At 36.1% G+C, this 22,341-nt stretch overlaps 1 protein-coding gene across 5 annotated transcripts in view; it reads left to right on the top strand.

Annotated features, from left to right (window-relative positions):
- RhoGEF3 (Rho guanine nucleotide exchange factor 3) overlaps nucleotides 1-22,341 on the top strand; it is an 831,957-nt gene that overhangs the window by 775,058 nt on the left and 34,558 nt on the right. For 4 of the 5 annotated variants that reach the window (XM_083115351.1, XM_083115352.1, XM_083115350.1 and 1 more), the window contains exons 7-12: nucleotides 6,750-6,852; nucleotides 10,279-10,386; nucleotides 11,876-11,971; nucleotides 16,184-16,377; nucleotides 18,498-18,598; nucleotides 20,096-20,235. In XM_083115351.1, the coding sequence (XP_082971477.1) occupies nucleotides 6,750-6,852; nucleotides 10,279-10,386; nucleotides 11,876-11,971; nucleotides 16,184-16,377; nucleotides 18,498-18,598; nucleotides 20,096-20,235 (742 nt within the window). The remainder of the gene's footprint in view (nucleotides 1-6,749; nucleotides 6,853-10,278; nucleotides 10,387-11,875; nucleotides 11,972-16,183; nucleotides 16,378-18,497; nucleotides 18,599-20,095; nucleotides 20,236-22,341) is intronic. The other variant, XM_083115354.1, reaches the window with a different exon arrangement.

The following is a 22,341-nucleotide window of genomic DNA, read 5'->3' as shown; positions in this document are numbered from 1 at the left end:
ACAGAATGACATGCATTGAATGAAAAGGCATACCTAATGGTCAGTGGCGTACAGACATGTCATTTGGGGAGTACAAGTCTTGTTCTAGCGCTTATATGATAATAGTGCAATTATTTTCTTGTTTCACCGGGTTCGATACCCGGTGGAGGCACATGGCACAGTGGTTCGGATCACACTTTAAACCGTACGTCCAGTCCCGATTAGCCTTACTGTGCATAAAGTGGACTTAAAAACACCAACTCAAACTCATTTTCTTGTTTCAAACATGCCTGCGATCATTTCCATGTATATTTTGACAATGTCCTGTACTTTGTTGTCCAGGGAGGCGGGGGGCAATTTTTCTTCAAAAATATTGGAATTTTCCGGCTCCTCCCCTCCCCCCGCATCAATAGATACACTCAATGTGTATAAATTGTATATGGTCCGAATCTATGGTTCATTCCTCGTATATCGGTACTTGATTCCAGGCACGTATCTAGAAATATGTTTCGAACCAAGTGTCTCGGAATAATAATAATAATAATAATAATAATAATAATGTTTAATTTAAAATAATTATATTAAATCAAATTAATACTAATTACTATACATAAATTAATATTATATTATTATTAAACAATTAGGTAAAAATACTATAAGAATAGAGATATAACAGCGCATATTCATTACGTAGCTTACCTGTCGTTAAGATCGGAATAATTTACATAAAAACAAGTGCCCTGGCAATGACAATAATGTCAAATAGATGAATAATTGAATACTTATCGAATAACAAAAATGATGTTAAATGTAGTTGGAGAAGAGTAAGTTTCTGATTAAAATTTTATGCACATTATTTTGAGTAATAGTGTACATAAATCATCTTTGTAATGTCCCGGTTGTTTGTAATGTCTGGCGCCCATCCAGCGTCGTATAAAGTGGGTACTCTGGGGGGGGGAGGTAAAGGCGGCCAGGGGCGTGGTGCTGATCACATTACCCCCAGCTCGGCCGAGATCAAGAAAGAGTGAGGCCCTAAGCTCACACCCCCTATACGCCTTCATGGCGTGGTGCAAAGCACAGGGGAGCACTTTACTTTTTATTTTTTGTTTTGTTTTACGTAATTGATCTTCATTTTCACTGTAGAACTAAATGTATGGATATTTTAAGCACGTTCCAATTCCATCTAGAGTAACTTGCATTTGTCTCAAATTTGATACAAGATGAGGAAGGCGTATTTTGAATACAAATCCCCCCCTTCCCCTGTCTCTCTCTGGTATCACGACTGCTAATGTATTTTCAGCACGATTCAGCTGTACACCTTTCTTACCAAAACAAAACATAACTGTCGATTTATTTCGTTAATTATTATTATAATTAATTATTATAAATTATTGGACACAGATTAAATTATAAGTTAGATTATATAATCGTGTACGTGTAACCACAGACAAATTTGTCGGTGGTTTAACGTGTTGATCATCCAGTCCAGCGAACCTATTCTTTAAGATCGGAGGTATGGGCGCTATTCACCGGATGTTTCCATTTCTGTAATTCCTTGGCGGTGGCCGGGACTGCACTTCCGGTTTTGAAAATAATAACGTTGAATTCAATGGTGTAAATGCAGTGTTTTCGGAAAAGACGACAATATTTGTGTGGCTTTTGGTTTCAACATGAGATAGGGAACAAACAATTGTTCTCAGGTATCTATGCATTGTTTTCAGACAGACCCGATATTGGAAGATCAGTGGATTTAGGCAGTAAAGCTAAAATATTGGACACAAACACGAGGGAGTAGGCTCTGCAGTCGGCACTTCAAATAAAATTAAAACATTTTACGTGTTTCGAAAATTATAATTGTCTAACGCACATGTCTTGATTATATTTTAAAAGTTGGAACTATTTATAATATTATAACGCATTTTCCTTTTGGTTGTTGATAAGCGCTCTCCCCATGGGCGTCGGTATGTCAGTCTGGAAACTGGCATCCTTCATTTCAAGTTGCAAAAAAGCAGGAAATTCTTATTGTTAACAACAGAAATAAAGTTAACTTGATTAGTATTCGAACAGAGTAATCAATGCAAATTATGCATTAGATCGAAAAAAATGAGTGAAAAATACAGGAACCAGGATTTTTTTTCATATTCTACCATTTAATTCAAAGAATAAATGGTTCCACAGTTTTCAGAATTCGAAAAATTATAATTTTAGGTGAGGTCACACAATATATACTTTGTGAGTATTTTTTCTAACTTCTAAAGTCCTTTCTTGAACGACACTTGCAAAAGTTAATAACAAAATACAACTGTTTATTTCAGTATAGTAACTATGAAATGTAAAAGTATTAATGGAAAATAGTTGTGCTGGATATTCACTCGGCTTGTGGATCGAATAGCATCATAATAATAAACAACAATAATAATTAAATTCTAATAAAATGTATTTAATTATTATTAGTGTATAACAATAATTTTAATCGTAGTAATTATTATTATTTCTTTTACTGTTGTGATCGAAGTATTTCAATGTTTATAATTAACTGATGGTAGAAGATCAACATTGCCTTGGAAAATATTAGTATTGTCCCTTATATCTGCATCCAAACCATCCGGGAAATTGCCAATTTTAGGTACCTTTGTTTCTCTACATCACTCAAAAATTTCAAGCGATCCATTTCGTTTCCGATCTTTTATAAGAAAATAACGTCGGTGACGATCTGTATTGCACTTGTTTACATTGGAAAATTCGCGAAACCGGAAGTTCTTTCCCCGCCATCAATAATCGAATTGTCTGATCGATCATTTAGTGCGTATATATGCACGGGAAATTTCTAATCAGTCTACAACTCAACAAGATTGACACTGATTCATGGAATTGTATTACTTTAGTAATAATATATGTGTATATGTAAGATAAGAGCAGTAGATTTCGCAATATATTTCATATTTTACTATTTTTGAAACACTCAAGATATAGGGGAATTAAACTTTATACGAGGGGCGTGTAATGTTTGTGTTGATATTCAAATGCACTTAACCAGTGACTGCGTTTATTATTAAGATTTTATTGTGTGCGCGATATATTATCGCCGTGATGATTAAAAGTAATAAACGACAAAAATTGGAAACTATGAAAAGCGTCACGCCTCTTCCAGATTTACACCCTTGCTGTCCAAGGAGGTAAGGCAAATTGCACCTCAAACAATTCACGTTATAGAACATGGTGTGTGTGTGCACTAACATAGTTTAAGGTAGTTGTGAATATCTATGTGCTTGAATAAATTCCAGTGGAACATAACCCAAGCCACAGCAGCACATACACCTGAGTAGTAAACAATGATCCACTTTAAAAATGGTTTTACATTCCCCATTAGTAACAAGTGTACCATCTGTTTCAAATGTTTTTACATGATTGTAGCTGAAAAGGCAATGTGCATTGCTTTTTTTTATATATATATAAACAAATTCATGAATGAAAACGGTAAACACAAATCTCTATGAGAAATGTGCACTCTGTAAGGGTTTTAAAATATCAAAACTTTGTAGACACTGTGACAGGTTCCAAACTGTAATCGCAACACATTAAATTTTTCTCACTATTGTGCTTTAATTTAAATTTTTAATGCATAACTTGACAAACAAATGTGCTGTTGTTGACACACATACAAGCATACAACTAGGAATGTTACTAATTTTCATCCTCATAAGAATTTTGCACCTTGTGTTTAGTAAATACTGATATGCAGAAGTAATTCATCACATGGAAGAAAAACGTAGATTTATATTCTGTCATGTGCATATTTATTTTACAAACAATTCAGTTGATTCAACCAAATTATCGATAAAACTGGCAAGATTATTTTTAATGGTAACTCAAAGCTTTGTGATTAAAGCTTAAGCTTTGCCAGTTCTGTTTATTTTATTTGCATGTGGAAAATTTCTCGTAAGGGACAGACAGCTGAAATTTGCTAGTTCATGTAATTTTAATATTCGTACTTACGTATTCTACATTGAGAAACATTGCTGAAGGTAGCATTTCGCTTATTTCATGGAAATAAGCTCTATTTGCGACATATCGAGTAAGTTTTCTTCGTTTCTTTTTGCCTTCAGTAACACACAAAATGGCGGTCACAGTTTCACTACCGTACTCAGTATGCAGTGTTTCCACCCCACTGCACCCAAAAATACCTACGTAGCCCCACAAACCATTTCTGATAAGGTTAGGTTAGGTAGGGTTACTATAGTTAAAAATTGGTTTCCAAAAAAGTATGCGTAGCCCCACACACCATTCTCGCATAGCTCCACGAACCATTGACACATAGCCCCCCCCCCCCCCAAACCATTTGCGGAAACGTACCTTCTTCAGTTACAAAAACACATGTTTGGAAACACTGACCGGGATTACGTCATCACACACAGGCTACATCCACCTGGAAGTAAATGGATGCAAGAGCTTTCATGCATCGATCGCACATTTATATTGAAAAATATGGTTTACCGGCAAAATTCAATGAACGATGCGAGAAAACACTTCCCCGAACTTCCAGAAGTATAAAGAGACTGCATTCGGTAAGTAATTTTTCCTGTAAATTTGATCAAATCAGTCTGTCCCTTACGAGAAATTTACCTTGCATTTTGATTTAATCATGTGAGGTTGGCAGTCATTGTACGTGATTGCAAATAAATTAGGCAATTTTATGAATTTAAACTTTGTAATATTATCATCATTATTATTTGTTTCATCAATTGTTTAAATCATTCATGTGGGCAAAGGTGGCTGATAGTGCTGATCACACACAAGAGCTTTGTAACAAAAATAATGAAATTGGTGTAATTAAAAATACAAATCATGTCACGCACATCGACAAATCTTTAGAGCAACAGTAATACCATTCAAAATAGAACCTTCAATTGAAGTAGGAGAAAAATATTAGGCCCAAGTTCCGATTGTTTAATTCCGATTTCATCATGGTATGCATGCATTTTTTTCATGGTTTGATTTCTATGTGTCTGTCGAAACACATGCTTTGTAGTTTTAGCGATCATGGTAAATGTCTGTTATATCGGAGACACATTAAAATCGGATATTTTGTGTTTCGGATGGTTCGTACTTACCAATTGTGTATTGTGGAACCTAGTTGAAGGTGCCATTATGCTTTTTCCGTTGCGGAACATACAATATGGCATGCACAACTGTGGATCATCGTGCGTCGTGCTGGTGTTTTGTCGATTTGGAGTGGGTATGCTGTGTTTCAAACTTTCTTAACCGAAAAATACCTACTTCCGTGTTCATTATGTCATCACAAACCATTGACGGATAGCCCCACAAACCATTGACAGATAGCCCCACAAACCATTGACAGATAGCCCCACGAACCATTCACGATAACCCCAAAAACCATTGACAGATAGCCCCACGGACAATTTCCGGCAAGGTTAGGTTAGGTTAGGTAAGCATAGTTAAAAAAATCGTGGAAAAAAGACAACTTTGGAAATACTGGCGAGACCTCGTGACTTACGACGCTCGCGCTATCTGCAGGTACATAATGGAAACAATGGCATAATGTTGTCGCTTTGCACAAAATGCAAATTTATTATATCAAAAAAACTTATTTCTTGTTGCGCAGCATTCTACGGTGAGAAAATACCTCCACGAAGTTTCAAAATGCTACAGAAACTCATTTCCGTAAGTAGTTTCTTCTGTAAAAATGAAGAAATGTGTGTCCGAAATTTGGTGAGGGAGATAGATAATTGAATTCTGGCAGTATAATGAATAATAAATTATTTAAGTTTTTAGAATACACTTTTTTGAAGCTTATAAACTCACTATGTATTTTGGCCCAAAATGGGGGAGTGAGTGATTCATTTTGTATTTCTTTTTTGTTGTTTAATGTGGTTTTTCTATCTTGAGTTAATACAGTCCTCACAAATAGTTTGGAATATTGTCATATTAAGCACAGATGTTTAGAATATAGTAAAACCTCATTAATCCGGACTTCGCTTAACTCGGAGAGGCAAAAGGGGAAAAGAAAAAGCAGAATGCAAGGTTTTAAATGTGGCTAAAAGTCAACAAGAGAACTTCCCAAAGAAAAGGCAGCAACCACTGTTTCCCGCAGACTTTGTACTGTACTGTATAGTATATTTAGGCCTATGCCCTTTAAATACACCATAATAAACATGTTTTGTTGCTATAAATGGAGTTTTAATGCACTTTCTACTGTTCTTTAGGTTATTTCAGTTAATCTGGACTTTCGTTAAACTGGTCAACTTATCCCCCTATTAGTCTGGATTAATGAGGTTTTACTGTATTGTTATATTAGGCATTAGGTTTTGATTGATTGATGTTTTAAGTCTATTTGATGCATGGTAAAGCTAGTCAGGAATGAACCTGCAGTTTAATGTGGGATCCGAACCACTATGTGCCTCCATCGAGAATCTATGACGATTGGGCAATAGGAGATAGCCAGGGTGGCATATGTTGACGAAGCATGAGAACGTCCAGCAGACAGATACCATGTGTTGTTGAATTCCAAGCTCTTGCCTATCTCCTATTTCCTAATATAACAATATTCCAAACTTTTTGTGAGGACTGTAGTTTTGATAGGGATGAGTGTATGATTAACGAAATGATGAAGAGGTTGACACTAACTTCCATGCCTTACCAAGCCTGCAACCCCCCAACAATAAATGGGTTGGACTTGTATCATTTGTATCCTAACTGAGATACAAGGCATTGAGAATCTGTATTGAGGAGTTTTCTTTCTCTCATTTCAGGTTTGGGCCACTTGTATGGCGTTCCAGTAAAGAGAGGAAAAAAGGGAAAAAAGCTGCCAGAAATGCTAAGTGCAACAGTGGTGACAGTGGAATACAGATAGAGGTAAGTTGCCATGTTGCACAGCATATTAAGAGAAAGGGGTGGCTGCTCTGATACTAACAATATCGGTCAATTACTGTAACAGAAAATGGTGATCCCTCCCTCCTCATGTCTAAACTTAACTGATGTATCTAAAACTAAAGGGCGTTTCATAAAGTGTGCAGGTTTTAAATCGCTTGTCGTTATTTTGTTTGAAGGTTGGCAACACTGTTCTTATCATTGTCGTTATCTCTTATCATTCCGATTATTAATTGAGCAATTGTTTTTCTTCTTCAGATGTTCAGTTGAGTTGCCAAGGAGCAGTTCACTATCGAGGAAGGGGTTGTTATTTTGAAAACACATTACAGAAACCTGCACTGGATGAACTGGAAACCATACTTTTCTATTGTTGTCGGGCTGCCAGGAATAAATATCCGTTAAGCAAAGAACGCATATCTACCTCATAGTCAACAGTTTACGAACTGTCTTTGCATAGCACTTCCCGTTTCTGTAATAACGAAGCGTTGTTCGATAGTGAACCGCTCGATGGCAACTCAACTAAACATCTGGGAAGAAGAAGAAGAAAAAACAATTGCTCAATTAATAATCGGAATGATAAAGAGATAACGAAAATGATAAGAACAGTGTTGCCAACCTTCAAACAAAAAAATGACAAGCGATTTAAAACCTGCGCACTTATAACCCGACATCATAAAAATCTGCATTAACTGCTTCCTGTACAGAATTAATTTCTTCAATATGGTCAAGAAATTCAGTTTTTTTACTTTTCTATGCAATATAGGGAACTCTGTTACTAATAATATATTTTCATGCAAAATATTGTAGTCAGTTTATTCACACATAGGCTAATCGGAACCGATGCCTGCCTAATGGCATAGTGGTAGTAGCATCATCACCTTTTAATCAAGAGGTCCTGGTGGAGGCACATAATGGCTTGATTCACACCAGCGCTCCAGTAATGCTCGGATCACCCTCCCCCCATGGTCCGGTCAAATATCATTGAATGTTTTTTTTAAAGAGAAGCATTCACACCTGGCGCTTCGGCCAAGGTTCGTTCGATTGCGCTCAGCTCGGGGTCCGGTCACGATCGGATGGAAAGAATATTTGACTTAAGCGTGAGGGGGCGGAGCTTCACTTATCGAAGCTCGATCGTTGATGTAAACGTCTGATAAGGTTCAGTAGCAGTCTTCAGCCCTGTTGCAGGTAGGGTTGCCAGATTTCTAAAATAAAAAAAAGGGACATACAGATTATATAGACATGTATATAGTTAAATTTATTTTTATAACATTTTTAAACATTACAAAATCAATTGCTGTTTTTAAAAAGGGGACAATCCCGTATATACGGGACGTCTGGCAACCCTAGTTGCAGGGGATACATAACCAGTTTAGTGTGTAGAAGATGAGCCGTCAGAAGGCAAAGACCTATTAAAACACAGAAAAAGGCGATGTAATGATAAAATTATAAAATTGATTGATGGGGCCATTGAGCAAAAAAATCCCACAATATTTTCCTCTCAATTCTGTTTGTAAAACATCGGTCAACATATGCAATTTCATGAACCAGAGTAAAAGAAATTTAAGGACAACAAACCTGACCGAAACAACCAAATTACAATTAGCAAATGAAACAAATTAAATAGGGGACTAATCACAAATATGATCTCTTGAAACTAGTTATAACGACCTTTTTCCAACCCGTTGCATCAATTAAAATCCTTAAATCATAAAGGTAACTTATTGGCGGTCATATTTTCCCGGACAACCAAATTGTCATTTTTGTGTGTGCAAAGGGAAAGGAGGTGGTGGTCAACCCTCTGCCAAGGGGAAAATCATTCTTGATATCTAGCACCGAATCAAGATTAACAATGAACTTGTTCTTCGTTTACGGAAAAGATACAAATCTACTTTTTTTTTTTTTTTTTTTTTTTAGGCCAAGTTTCACACGATGTGGGTAAGATTCGGGTCCTTGAAACTAGGCTTACAACCTGCTCTATATTTGTCACGTGTTGTGTCGGAAACCTTTTTAATAAAAGAAATGGCCAACAATGTCGATATGAAACAATGAGCCCCAAAGTTTTCATGTCAAACCTAAACCGACAAAGTAGTGTTACCATTGTTGACATTTACAGTTTTGCACATTGTAGTTGCAAATAAACATTTGCCAATTTCAAACTAAAAGTATAACATCAATAAACAACATTATATTTATAATAGCCGACCGCCTGTCTGAGTGGTTAACATTGCGTACTAAAAAAACCAGGTTTGAATCCCAGACTGGGCATGGATGTTCATTGTGATGTCCCTTCATCAATTTAATCATATTACCACTCATTCTCATCCTCAAGATTAGTCAAAACTGGCATAAGAGCGAAGTAAATCAACCAAGTCAATGAATCCCCACTTTGATATTCTTTTTCTTTGTCATTTTCTTCTAATTAACGCCAGTGCTGCAACAGCCAGGTCTGTCGTTGAAAATCCATTAAACATTGCAGTTAGCACAATCGGCAGGCTTTTTATACAGAAAACTCTGTGCACTCTGTGAAGAAACCAACACCAGACACGTTGATCGTACCTTGACCGGGCCGAAGCTTGACCACTAGTGTGGATACCCCCTGACCGTGAGCGGAGCATTAGGGGAGAGTGACCTGAGAGTTGCTTGAGCGTAGATGTGAATCAAGCCTTACTCTGCATAAAGTGAACTTAAAACACCAACTCAACTAATTGGGACTGGACCTACAGCTTAAATTAGGATTGAACCCAGGACCCCTTGATTAGGAGGCCCCATGAATTAACGGAGACTAAATACATTGCACCATGAGGGCTCATAGAGTGTGGGGACAGACTCTACACATCCTTGATCTCTGCCCTACCAAAGATGTGATCAGCACCATGCTGTGTCCACTTCTGGCTTCTTTACCTCGCAAGGATCCACTGATTAGAGCATGGGTGAACATCATAGCCACTTTATGCAGGAACATTTTTGGTAAAATTCCCATCGTTATTGTATTATCAGCAATTCTTTTTAACAACATAGTGACATTCAAAGAGGGGAGGCCCATAAATTAATCACATACTTAGTAAAAATGTAAGAGGAACTATTTTGTAAATATTTAGTGTAAAATTTTATTCAAATTAATTTTTATTACAACTTTTCCCCCCTGAATTGTTAGAATATTCACCCTGGAAACCTGAATTTATACTGAATTTTGAAAGTGTTTCCAAATGTATGTTTTTTTCAACTCTAAATTGATTTTTTTTAAATTAGTGTTTGAATAATTTCTTTGTCATTCTAGTCTTTGTCATTTAAGTTTATTTGTCCACTTCAGATATTGTTTAGATATGAAAGATAAAGGGTTACTTCATAAATATTTCATGAACGTGGACAATGAGTACAAAATAAATCATTACCTTTCTTAAAAATTTCCAGATAGTGCCAAACTCAGCTGTTCCTGTTGGTGGGGACAGCTCAGAATCCCATGACACAGACCACCAGATGGAAGATGAACCGTTGGATGATCTGGATAGCCCACCTGTTGTAAGTGTGAAATTTATTTCGTTATTGATATATTTCTAAGGTAAGGTTAGGTGAAAAAGTAATGTAAAGTTCCTCATACCCATTCCACCATGCTATGAAGGCACATAGGGATATCTGAAGATAGGGCATCACACATTCACGCTCTCAGCCAAATTTTTGGAGTAACGTGATCAGCACCATGCTCCGACAACCTTTATTCCCTCCAGGTAAAACTGTTACCCCCTACTTTATTGTATTGTTATAATTAGTATTTATGAATTGATTACTTTGTGTACACCTATTGTAACTGGAGCCAGATCTCTGTTATAGATGATAAAGAAATAAATGAACTAAAGGCAGGTGGCTTCTATTTTTGTTGTGATTTCGTGGATCTCAATTAGTCAAGAATCACTATAGATAGAGTAACATTGCTGCACACACTGTAATGGTTACAGGTATTTCACTCTCTTATGGTTTTTCCTGCAAGACAGATAAAGCATCTTCTGATCAACAATTTTTCAAGCCTCATGTACCATGTTTCAGTAATTGCTTTGCAACAATTTCTTGGAGCTTCTATTTCAACACAGTTTACTATCTTAAACGAAAATTTAAATCTTTACATGAAATCTGGCCATTCAATTCCACATTGCAGTAAGTTCATAATGCAAATAAAATCTCCCTATAATTTCTGGAATTTTTTCTTCGGAGAAATAGTCTTTACATTTTGTGTTAATGCTAGATTTCATTTTTCCAGGCTAGAGGTATACAAAAATAAATGCTTATAATGCGAAAACTACTCCATATATTGTCTATTAGTGAAGCTCAGTCGATAGACAAACAATCCCAGATTTCAGTTGTCCACTTGTGCAATCAATTGTGCTCTTGAGTCATGCATGTTCAGAAAGTGCTTGGCCACTGATATTCCCAGATTTGACACCATTAGACTTTTTTTGCATGGGGCTTCATTAAAGATCTTGTGTACAGCAGGAAAGTTCATGATTTGGGTGATCTGAGATAGCGTATTTTTGCGCTAATAACACCTCAAATGCTGGTTAACACTTGGCACAAGCTTAAGTATCGTTTGGATATTTGTCGAGCTACAAATTGTGCCCACCTTGAGGTGTATCAGCGTACATAAATTTTTTCTGAGTTACTTTGTGTAAAACTGGGACAAGAAATTAATAAACTACAGATTCTAAAATATATGTGTGTATTTTTGTATACCTCTAGCATGGACTAATTCCTATGGAAATTCCTGAAATGTGAAATGATTTAGTGTTACAGTCTAGCTTACCTAACTAACTTTCAATGTTGGGTACAATGCATATTCAAAGCTAAGGATTTTCTTTTAGTGTCAAATATTATTAATAAATAAAAGTAAACCTTTCACATTTAATGATTCTAATATTTTACAGCTTCAGATTTGATAACCTAATGTACACTCAAATTTTTGGTGTTGATGTGTGGTGCAGTCAGTTGTTTAAGCTCAAAATATTTATTTCTCTTTCAGGTCAGAAGAAGAGTGAAGTCAGCTGTGAATTTACATTCAAAAAAGTCAAGGCCTCAGTCTGATGTTTTGAACCAGGCACTTCTAGAAAAATTTAAGGTGAGTGTTTATTTTTCATGGCCCAATACTTTGGGTTCTGTAGATGGAAGGATGTACCCTCCACCTGAAATATCTTCAAAATATTCAATGTCCTCCAGTTGGACACTAGGCGTTACAAAGTTAGTCTGCTGCTTCTTGTGTCGGGAACATTAGAATCTTTGCAAATCATCAGGGCTTGCTGGGTAGAAAATAAACACAACATGGTTTTGAAAGTTAACTGCAGTTTTATAACCACTTATATTTCATAATCACATAGATTTCCTATCGTGTGTGGACTTACAAGCAAATGTACAGAACAGATTTACTTACGTTTCTTTGCTTTGTCTGAAGACACGTAAAGAACAATTCTATAGCATATCAAATCACAATCACTAAACACAAATGCATATAGAATTAACGTTGGACAAGACGAATGTAAATACATGAAAGTTTCTGCACTTAATTATTATTTTTGAGTATCGCTAGAAAGAAACTAAATTAATGCAAACCAATAACACTATTCTGGCATTCCATTTTCCATTACCACATGCTTGTTGATTCTTCCCCCTTCACCTGTTTTCCAGCTCAGTCTGTCGTCAGGTGAAAAACATTCAGGTGGGTTCACTTCCTCTGCTGAGATGAGAAAGTGACGTCAACACGAACAGATTATGACATATTTCTAAACATATACACAAGTTCCAACCACAACTGTGTCAATCTAACTATAGTTGTCTGCAACATCTTGCACATTATTTGAAGTAACAAACATTTTAAAAATCTTAACTTCTTACATAAAACCTTAAATGCTCAGGTTCGTTACAAATAGAAGTACTAAAAATGAAAAAATATTTTCTTCTTTTATATGGCATTATTTCAGTCATAAATTTCTACATTTTTGCTTGCAGATTGAGCAAGTGTTCTATAAACACCGGGCTTCACCATGTCTTAATGAGAACTTCCTTAGTAAGGTGTCAGACTGAAGCGACAAGCGATCATTAGTCATTTGGAAATGAACCTTCAGAAATAAATTCAACCTTTCATACTGAATTGGCATGGCAAGCCAATGTGTGCCACTTGGACTGGGCCATTTTGTCAATAATGTGCATCATGTCACCTCAGTCTGTTGGTCAAAAATGTGCAATGGATGCTTTTTTACACACTAGAGAGGCCTTTCTTGCTTGTCACTTGGTCCGAAAGCTCTCTTCAACATGAAACTCAATAAAGTAATAACAACCAGCTCAAAAAATCCACCAGGTGTCTTGTGCTTTGATTTTGATACATAGTATTTAATGAAAATTATGACTGCCAGAACACCTCCCAAACTTTTTCCAGCATGCTCCTGCGTATTATCCTCGCATATTATATGTATGTTGTAGAGATATCCTTCTATGTTAAAAAAATGATGCTTTGTAAGTTTTTCTAGCAACAGGCATACCTGACAGTCAGTGGAGTGGCCAGGTTTTTCGAAAGAGGGCAGTTACGTGTACTTTTTTTTATAGTTGTCAGCCCTCATTCTGTAGTCTTCTCTGCATTTAAGATTCTATTTTTAGGATTACGGGGGAAAGGGGGAATGGTTATTGAAAAGATTTATCCTGAAGGAGCAAGGTAATTGTTTCCCATGCTGCACTTCAAATGCACTTCAAATCAGAATCAAGATGGTGGAATTGCAGCATAAAGAACAAATTGGCTTAAGCTTTTGAATTTTGACTTCCATCTTGAAGGTTGTGGTTGAAATTGCATTAATTTTAGGTTTGAATGTATGCAAAAGTTTTGCACATAAACTTGTCGTTATTTTTTTTAAAAAAATGCAATTGGAGGTTTTGGAATTTCCATAACCCTGCATGCAATAGATTAGAGAAGAAATCTTATTTGACAAAGCAGATAACATTAGGTAGTTTCTGGACAATAATGATGAGTTCATTTGTTGTGAGGCTTGAACATGGCATGCTAATCGTGCACTTAAATGTACTTACTGTGTAAGTACACATTCTAAAATTACGCTATTAGAAATCATTCAGCGGATTGGTATAAAAATGACTAAAATTTCCCAGATAATTATGCACTTGCATCAGTCTGTTTCTCATGATAAAACAATATAAAAAATCTAATCCAAAACAGGAATGGCATAATACTAGTTTTCATGCACACCTCCTTGCTCCTATAAGATGAACATTTCGAATCATAAACTGTATTAAATACGTGTATGACTTACCCCAAATCTAGCAGAACTGAAACAAATGAAATGGATGTTTTGCTGCAAGTTTCCTTCCAAATTATCTTCAAACAGGAAGTAGGGCAGGAAGTGTCGTCACGAGGAAAGATTGAGATGTGGTGGGGTTTCCGTGCTTCTTCTTGTTATTTGTTGAACCTGCTAATGGTTGCTTATCAGGATGCGTGTGTTTCTTCACGTATTGAATGTGATTTGATAAAGGATATGTGCGAATGGAAAGTACATGCAAGGAGAGGAGATGCAGCATCTCTGTTATGAGAAGCATACGCTACCAGTTCGATAGGATTTTCCATAACAAGGTTGGTTTCTTGTGCAATCGCCTGGTGTTAATTTAACAATTTAATACATACACTGTGATGGTAAATTCATCCAGAAAAAACTATGCGGTGCGCAGGACTTCAACTCTGGATCTTATTTTTCCCAGGCTGATGTTTCTCTCTGAACAACAGGGACATAGTTTAATGATGTGTGACCATGAGTAAAGAATTATTGTGCAGCTTAGTCGTTGGTTAGTGTTGTCAACTCGGCATATAGATAGCAAAAATTGTAGGTTATGTTTCAGACTGTTAACAACTTCTCCTCCTTGAAATACAGTCTGGCAAAAAGGCAAAGTTACCCCTGTACGCGTGCACACATGCCATGAAAGCATATGGGATGATGTGGAGGCCTATTCCTATGCTCCACATTTTGTTGATCTTGGCCATAGTAGGGTTGATGTGATCAGCATCATGCCTTTACCCACTAGGGTAAAGCCTTAGAGCCATGCAGAAACCGGGAAATGAGTGGAAAAATTCCTGGTTCAGATCACCTGTTCCGGGATTCGAACCTGGGTCTTCTGCATTGAGGCCAGATGCTCTACCAACAGAACTACTACGACTCTTGATATTCTTAATAAGTTTATGGTAACTCTGGTGAATGATTGTACAACCAGAAAAAACAGTATTTTTTATTTCTTTTATTTTGTGAATTCTACTCTTTGTTTCATTGCTATTGTTGTGTTTATCTTGCTTTGCCTTGCAATCTAACTTTTACATAGAAATTAAGCGAGTGCAGGACTCAAACATACCTTTGTTCTACCAACTGAGATACCAAGCACATTTCTACATGGCATATCTCCCATGTCAAATTATAGGATAATATACAGCCTCACACTGGGAGATTCTTTGCACCATTGCAACGTCATCATTGTTTAAAGGGCAACATATACCATTTAAGTATAACTGGCAGACAATTCCCCACACAGGTAGAACAGCAGAAGTGAAAAATCAGGCACTCTGTTGGTATAGCAATGGCATGGTGTACCTGAGATCCGAGTTTGAGTCCTGGCGTCACTTAAATTTCTGTCTAGAACATTTCCTGTGTGGGCCACATTATAAAGTAATCTAACTTTATTCTCAATTTATTAAAGTGTTTCTTGTCATTTCATTTTCAATTTTGTTTTTCTAGTTACCGATAAAAGGTAACGTTCTTTGTATACAAGGGGTCCTGGGTTTGACTTCTGGTGGAGACACCGTGCACAGGAGTTCATATTCTACTGTAAGCTGTAGCCCTAGCCTCGACTAGCCTGAGCCTATAGAAAACTATGAATACCATTCACATCCTGAGTCTTTTAATCCAGCCGCTGTTGTAAGGCCCAGTAGAAATTGGTTTCATTTGCCTAGCACCTAGAACTGGTAATCCACATGTAAGAGAATCATCAAAAAGCATGCATGTAGATATCGCCATTTCCTGGACCAAGTTCAGCAGGCATCTTCTTGAAAATGGCTGTTGTTGAATTTTATCCCTGGAATAGACATGTAGAATTGATGGAGAGTTAAATTACGTATTCCAACCTCTATACTACATATGAAGTACACAAGGGATAGCTTGACTTGTGCAGATAAGAAGACTTAAGATTTGACTTGCAGATTTGTTTCAAAAGTTTGGTATTTTAAAAGATTATCATTAATGTTTTGACTGTATTTCCTGCACTTGGCTATTTCTGACTCTGTTTCCTTTTACAGGCTGATCTGCAAAATAGGTACAAAAGTAAACAGCAGGTGAGACGAACTCATTCAGATCTCGGAGGGAGGCACGTGTGCGCAGAGGCCCGTGGTAGTTACAGAAGGCAGTTTTCCACACCGTCACCTCTCAAAATGAGGCCTCTTCAGCCTGCACGATCTCCTGCAATCATCGAGAGTGGAGTTGTACTCAGGAGGTATGTTTTGTCATTTTTATTCCTTTTTTTAATAGTGCCGATCGAATTGGAATATGATTCCTAAAATGCCTGTATCGTATTGAAACTAAGCTGTTAGTGTGGTTTATTGCTATAGTGTACTATGGTCCATGGTCATTGACTCTTGAATGAACTGACCAATGTGGCAATTTCTTATTGTAAAAATTGGCATTTGTCTTCTGGTGCATCAGATTTTATCTGTGTGTGTTCATTAACGTCTGAGCAGTCAGTACTCATTGAATTGTCGCTATGAACATAACAAATGAACAAACCAATCCAGAATATTTATATTGTTTGAAGTTACCATTACATACTGTTTATCAACCCCAAATATCACCTTTTTAGCTTCAGTAGTTTCAATATTAAAATATGAATTGTTGACAATTGAATAATTTGTGTGGCATTTTCCAGCTTAAGTAAATTTTTGGTCCGCACTTTTATTAATTGTATGAAGATGTCAGATGAAATAAATTCTTGTATATTGAATTCCAATTATTATTTAGTACATCCAAGATTTCTATCCCCTGTAACCCCTGCAATTAACAGATGTGAAAAATAAAAATAAAATAAAAAATGTAGTAGTCTTTCGAGTCCTACAACCATGCAAAATTCATTTAAAGAAAGGGTTATGCAATATATAACAGTATATACATTGAAGTAACTGGGTTACATAGCCATTGCTTGAACCAATAGCCTACTTATGAATAGATGGCAACACTACTTTTTTGCTATTGCATAGTACATATATTTTTTTATGATAAACTTTTGGACAATTTTCAACTATACTTAGCACGATTGTAGATACATAGTAGTGCTATATTTTGAATTTTCTCTATTCACTTCAGATGTGGGGGCTTATTTATTATTCTGTGAATTTCTTAAATATTTCCGTGCATTTGAAAAGTAAATGCTTTAACATTCGCATTGACTAAAAAATAAAACAGCCTTTGACAAACATCATGTATTCTCATTGCAGTGTATTTCGAGTATACCATCATCTTCATATGTATATAAATAGAAGAAACATAATTAAAATATCTCTAGTTTTGGAGGAATTATGTATTAATTGCTGTCACATGGTCCTGAGACAGCCATCGGCTAAAGTTTAACTCAGGTTCATCATAGAACATTTGCAATTTTATATTGGATTGGTGGAATACTGTTATCGGTACATTTCTATTGGTAGTGTATCACCATTTGTTAAGATTTCACATAGGTCCATCTCTTAGTAGACATATGCCAGCCTCTGTGGCAGAGTGGTTAGCACAGCATGCCACAATGCCACGTATCCCAGGTTCAAATTTCTATTTATTTTGTGCACTTATTGGAAAAGTCTTGAATACAGAGTGAATTCATCTTACATCAGAACATCAGCAATGAAAAGTAACATAAGGTGCACATGTAACAACAATGAAAACCAGTCTTTATAAAGTCTGATGCATGCAGTTGTGCAGGTTGAATTGAAAAGTTTGTAAACTGTTAGAAGTAACTTCTGTTCTGAGAGTCTTGGAGTTTTTGTATTAAAGAAATTGTGACATTTGAGGTTAGTATGTGGATATGAAACCGCAGCAACAGTGCATTTGTGGATACTTGGATATTCATGATTTTGAATAGAAATAAATCTTGTTTGCAGTAAGGTGAAGGATTTTCAAATTATATTAATACATTTTCTCTCTTTTTTGCAAATATTGAAACAAAAATAAATGATACTGTAACTTTTTAATTTGTTTATAGATTTTGCAGAAAACTGACTGATTTAAAAAGAAACTTTTTCATGCCTTTTTGGAGTTAAATATATCGGTTTCATAGTGAAAAAGGCTGTTGAAGACTGAACTAATTCAATAACAATGTAGTGCACAAATGTATAACTATACACAAAAGAATTGGAAAGGTTTGTCACTGTATACATCATCACTGGAAAGGATACAATGAAAACAACATAATTCGGTTAGGCTCTACATAGTTTTTTTTATCTGTGCGGTCAGTTCTTTAATTATTTTGCATGCAGTTGATTTTACATACATATATTATTATTTAGGCATCATTATTATTCATGAATAATTAAATATATTAATGGAAACTGCTTTCTTCTCTCTTAACAGCAGCCTGAAGAGATCTGTTGGCAGATCTCAGCTGCGTCGTTCAATTAGTCAACCAATGGACCTCAACGAACTCTCTCCTCTTCTGAGGCGGAGGCCTTCTGGTGAGTTACATTATTTTTACATGACCTTTGCAATATGTAAACAAGAAAATGCATAAAGTTAAATGCTGCTGGATATCCAGATTTCAAATTATCCAATGTGTGTTTCGGATGCAACAGATAATCCAGCAGTGGCGTATACTGGGTTAAGAACCCGGGCTATCGCACCATATCATAGTGTTCAAATGGACAAAAATCTGCTGGTGGGGGTGTTTTTGTTTTCTTTAACTCATTTGGGGAGGGCAGGTTGAAGTGATGTGACTGTGATTAAAAATATATACCTCATAAATTAAACATGGAAATGTACACTGTCAGTAAGAAAAGCATTTCAAGAATTTCATTCTTATTTGCATAAATGAGAGGCCCATATTGTGAAATATTATGTAGGCCTATATACGAGAATAAAAATAAAATTTCAACCTACCTATTTTCACGAGTTTAAGTTCGGGTACTCCTTGTTGGCACAGTGGTAACGTCATTGCCTTTAAACTAAGTGGTCCCGGGTTCGATGCATGGTGGTTTAGATACCACTTTAACTGTAGGTCCGATCCCCATTAGCTTATCTGTTCATAAAGTGGTCATACAAGAAAAATCCACAACGATTTGGAGCTTATCGTCATTCGTAAGCCGAATAGACAGCTTGTTAATTATGTCCCTCATTTCAGTTCACTACACAACACAACACATATCATTCACAAAAATACAATGCACTCACTACTGTATTCACACGCTGCCTCTAAATAAATTCCACGCACCAAGACCACTCGACGCGATCTAGACTAGAACTGGTCCTTGTTATTTCGGTAATTTTTATTTGCACTCATAAACCTTTCCTGCTCAGCCAACAATTTTCTACTCCCCACTGTATCTCTAGTTTTTTGAAGGTCAACGACTTCTTTTTCAACTCCTCTGCAAGCATTCAATGATGTTCTTGTCCCTGCCACATGACAAACTTTCCCCTTGCCTGCGATAATTTGGCTTCAAAATTTCCCATTCCTGGGAAAATTACATGCTGGGAAAAATTGGTTTGCAACATTGACCCAGACTGTTGAGGAAGTTCAAAGGTTTTTCCTCCGCCATATGCAACCCTGTTCTCTCTTCTGTAACAGTTTTGCTCCACAATTCCCCGATCCTGGGGAAATTACATGCTGGGAAAAATTTGTTTTCAAACATTGATCGGAGTCCTGTCAAGCTTCCCCCCCCCCCTTCCCCCCATGTGGGGCTGTGTTTGTGTTGTTCTGTGTTTTGTCCTTATGTGCCCTTTCACAGCCTCAGCTTTTAACCCAAGTAAGCATATTTTAGTGCTCTGACATTACCGTTTTGTTGTATTTTAGTTATGGTAAGAGGCTGGACCCCATATAATGTGACTGGTTTAAAATAACCTAAGTGCTGACACACCCAAAATTTGAAATACAATCAACCAATCAATCTAAGCAGTATATTTTATTTTAAAAAAGGGGCTTTTACATTGAGGTTTAAGTACCATTGATCTCTTTGCAGGTATTCCTACTCTGAGAACTTCGGCTGGAAACTTAAACAGCGAGGATGAACAAGAGAGATGTACGTCAGAAGACGAAGCACTGTCAGATTCAGAATCCTCAAATGCTTCCTTGTCGGAAAGGAAGAAGTCATTTGAACAGGTAAGTTTCCCATTTGTTTTCTGAAATTACTTTCTCCCAACTGGAACTTATGTGAGCTTTAAATATAAATATATTTATCACATTAAAATATTTGAATTCCACCATGCTGTGACATTAGTAGACATTTTTTTAATAGACCTTGCAATATTACATATTACTGCCTTAAATCAGTGGTGACAAAAGTGCAGAGAACTACAGACCCCTATTCTTGAATATATTTAGACTGGGAAACTACGGAGTAAATAAGAACCATAAAATTTGTGACATCACCTTGGAAAAAGAAACAAAATTGTGGCATGGACCCACTGCAAACTACTGCTTAAGATCATTACTCATAGAAGTACTTAAATGGAGAATGTTTATAGCATGCTGGTGCTCAGAATAACGCAATTTACAATGTATTAGCTATTTCAATTTGGAATATAGTTCTGCATATTACAAGAAAATGACACTAGTTGTGCACATAGCTGTCATTGAATCAATTTTATTGATTGAATTGCTCTTTTAAGTCCACTTTGTGCACAGTGTAGCTAATTGGGACTGGACGTACAGTTTAAAGTGGGATCCGAACCACTATGTGCCTCCACCGGGTATCGAACCTGGGACCCCTTGATTACAAGGAGACAATGTACCACTGCACCAGTGGGGAGGCCCCATCATTGAATCAACAATGCACATTGCTAAGATTTTTTGTCGAGGGTGCTCAGGTTAATATAGAATTTTAATCTTTGAACTTTCACAGAAAAATCTTAAATTTGGAATTTCCTCTCATGGAATCATTTTTTTTTTAATTGAGTGGTGGAATATGACAATGCCAAGTTTTTACATCCTTTCTGCAATTTTACACTGTGCTTTGGAGGTAATTGATTTTTTACTTCAGTTATTCTACTGCAATAGTAAGTAACTGATATTTATTACTTTTATTATAAAGAAAAGATTTTTGCTTTTCTTCTGCAATCAAGGCGACAAATTCAGTTTCCAGATGAGGGTCTTGTCAAATGAACTGTTTGCTGCCTCCACATCGTCTTGCAATGCCTGTGGACATTATAAACACAAAAATTTTCATAAGTTGGATCCAGAAGTTGGCCAGATAGCTCAGTTTACACAACAATAAGATGATATACAAAGAACTCATGCCAACTTTTGTTGCTACTAAGCTAGAGGTCCTGGGAAAGATTTGGATTTTTCTAAATTAATCATCAAACATTAATAGGAAGAAGGGACCTCACTGATGGCATGGTGGCTAATGCTGTAGTCTTGTAATCGAGAGGTCCCAGTTAGCTTACTTCGGCATAAAGCAAACTTGAAACAAACTTAGACTAAATAGTAAGAATTCCAGACATGCTAATATGGCATTTCGTCACCCTTGCTGCGTTTCCTTGTTGTTGTTATTAATAATTCTGATAATTTATTGCAAACAAAGAAGCATAAAGTTTTAACAAGTGGTGTTTCATTTTTTAAATGCACGACCATGAAAATAGTCAGCTGGGCAGAATTGTCACATGTGGGAAAGTGAGATCAAGACAAAGTTGCTGGTTTCAGTCACAAAAATGTCTGGTTCAACTCAGACATAATTATGTGCACCTTGTTTCATCCTCTGAATTTTCGGAATGACTTTGATCATTCTTTCAAGATGGGAGAAATGACTCATTCTTTTCTCCATCCTTGAAGCAGGATATAGATTGATCCAAAAAATTTGGAGGACAAAACCAGTGTTTTGTGATTTTATTTGTTTTTAATGGGACCTTTTTATGCAATGTTTGTTATTATTTTAATTTTTCTTCGTTTCTACTGAAATGTTCATTTAGGTCATAGGGAATCACATCTACCAAATAAAATTTCTAAAAATAAACAATGAATGTTATGAGATGCAGATTTTGAACTACCTAAAATTTTCAGTGGGTGCAAATAACAAAGATAGATGATAAGAACATATGCTGTTAGATTATTTAATAGTTGCCATGAAGAAAATTCAAATGATTACGCACAAAAATAAGATAAGAGAAAGGATGGAAAAGAAGAAAGCATAATATACCCAATGAAAACAGATAATTCTAATTCATTATGAAATATTTTCTTTCAAATTTAAATTTGTCAGGTTAACAG

Source organism: Lepisma saccharinum, chromosome 30 (assembly GCF_977018435.1).
Source record: "Lepisma saccharinum chromosome 30, izLepSacc3.1, whole genome shotgun sequence".
NCBI lineage: Eukaryota > Metazoa > Arthropoda > Insecta > Zygentoma > Lepismatidae > Lepisma > Lepisma saccharinum.
The sequence above is the reverse complement of the archived record's forward strand: the minus strand, read 5'-3'. Positions and strand labels throughout refer to the sequence as shown.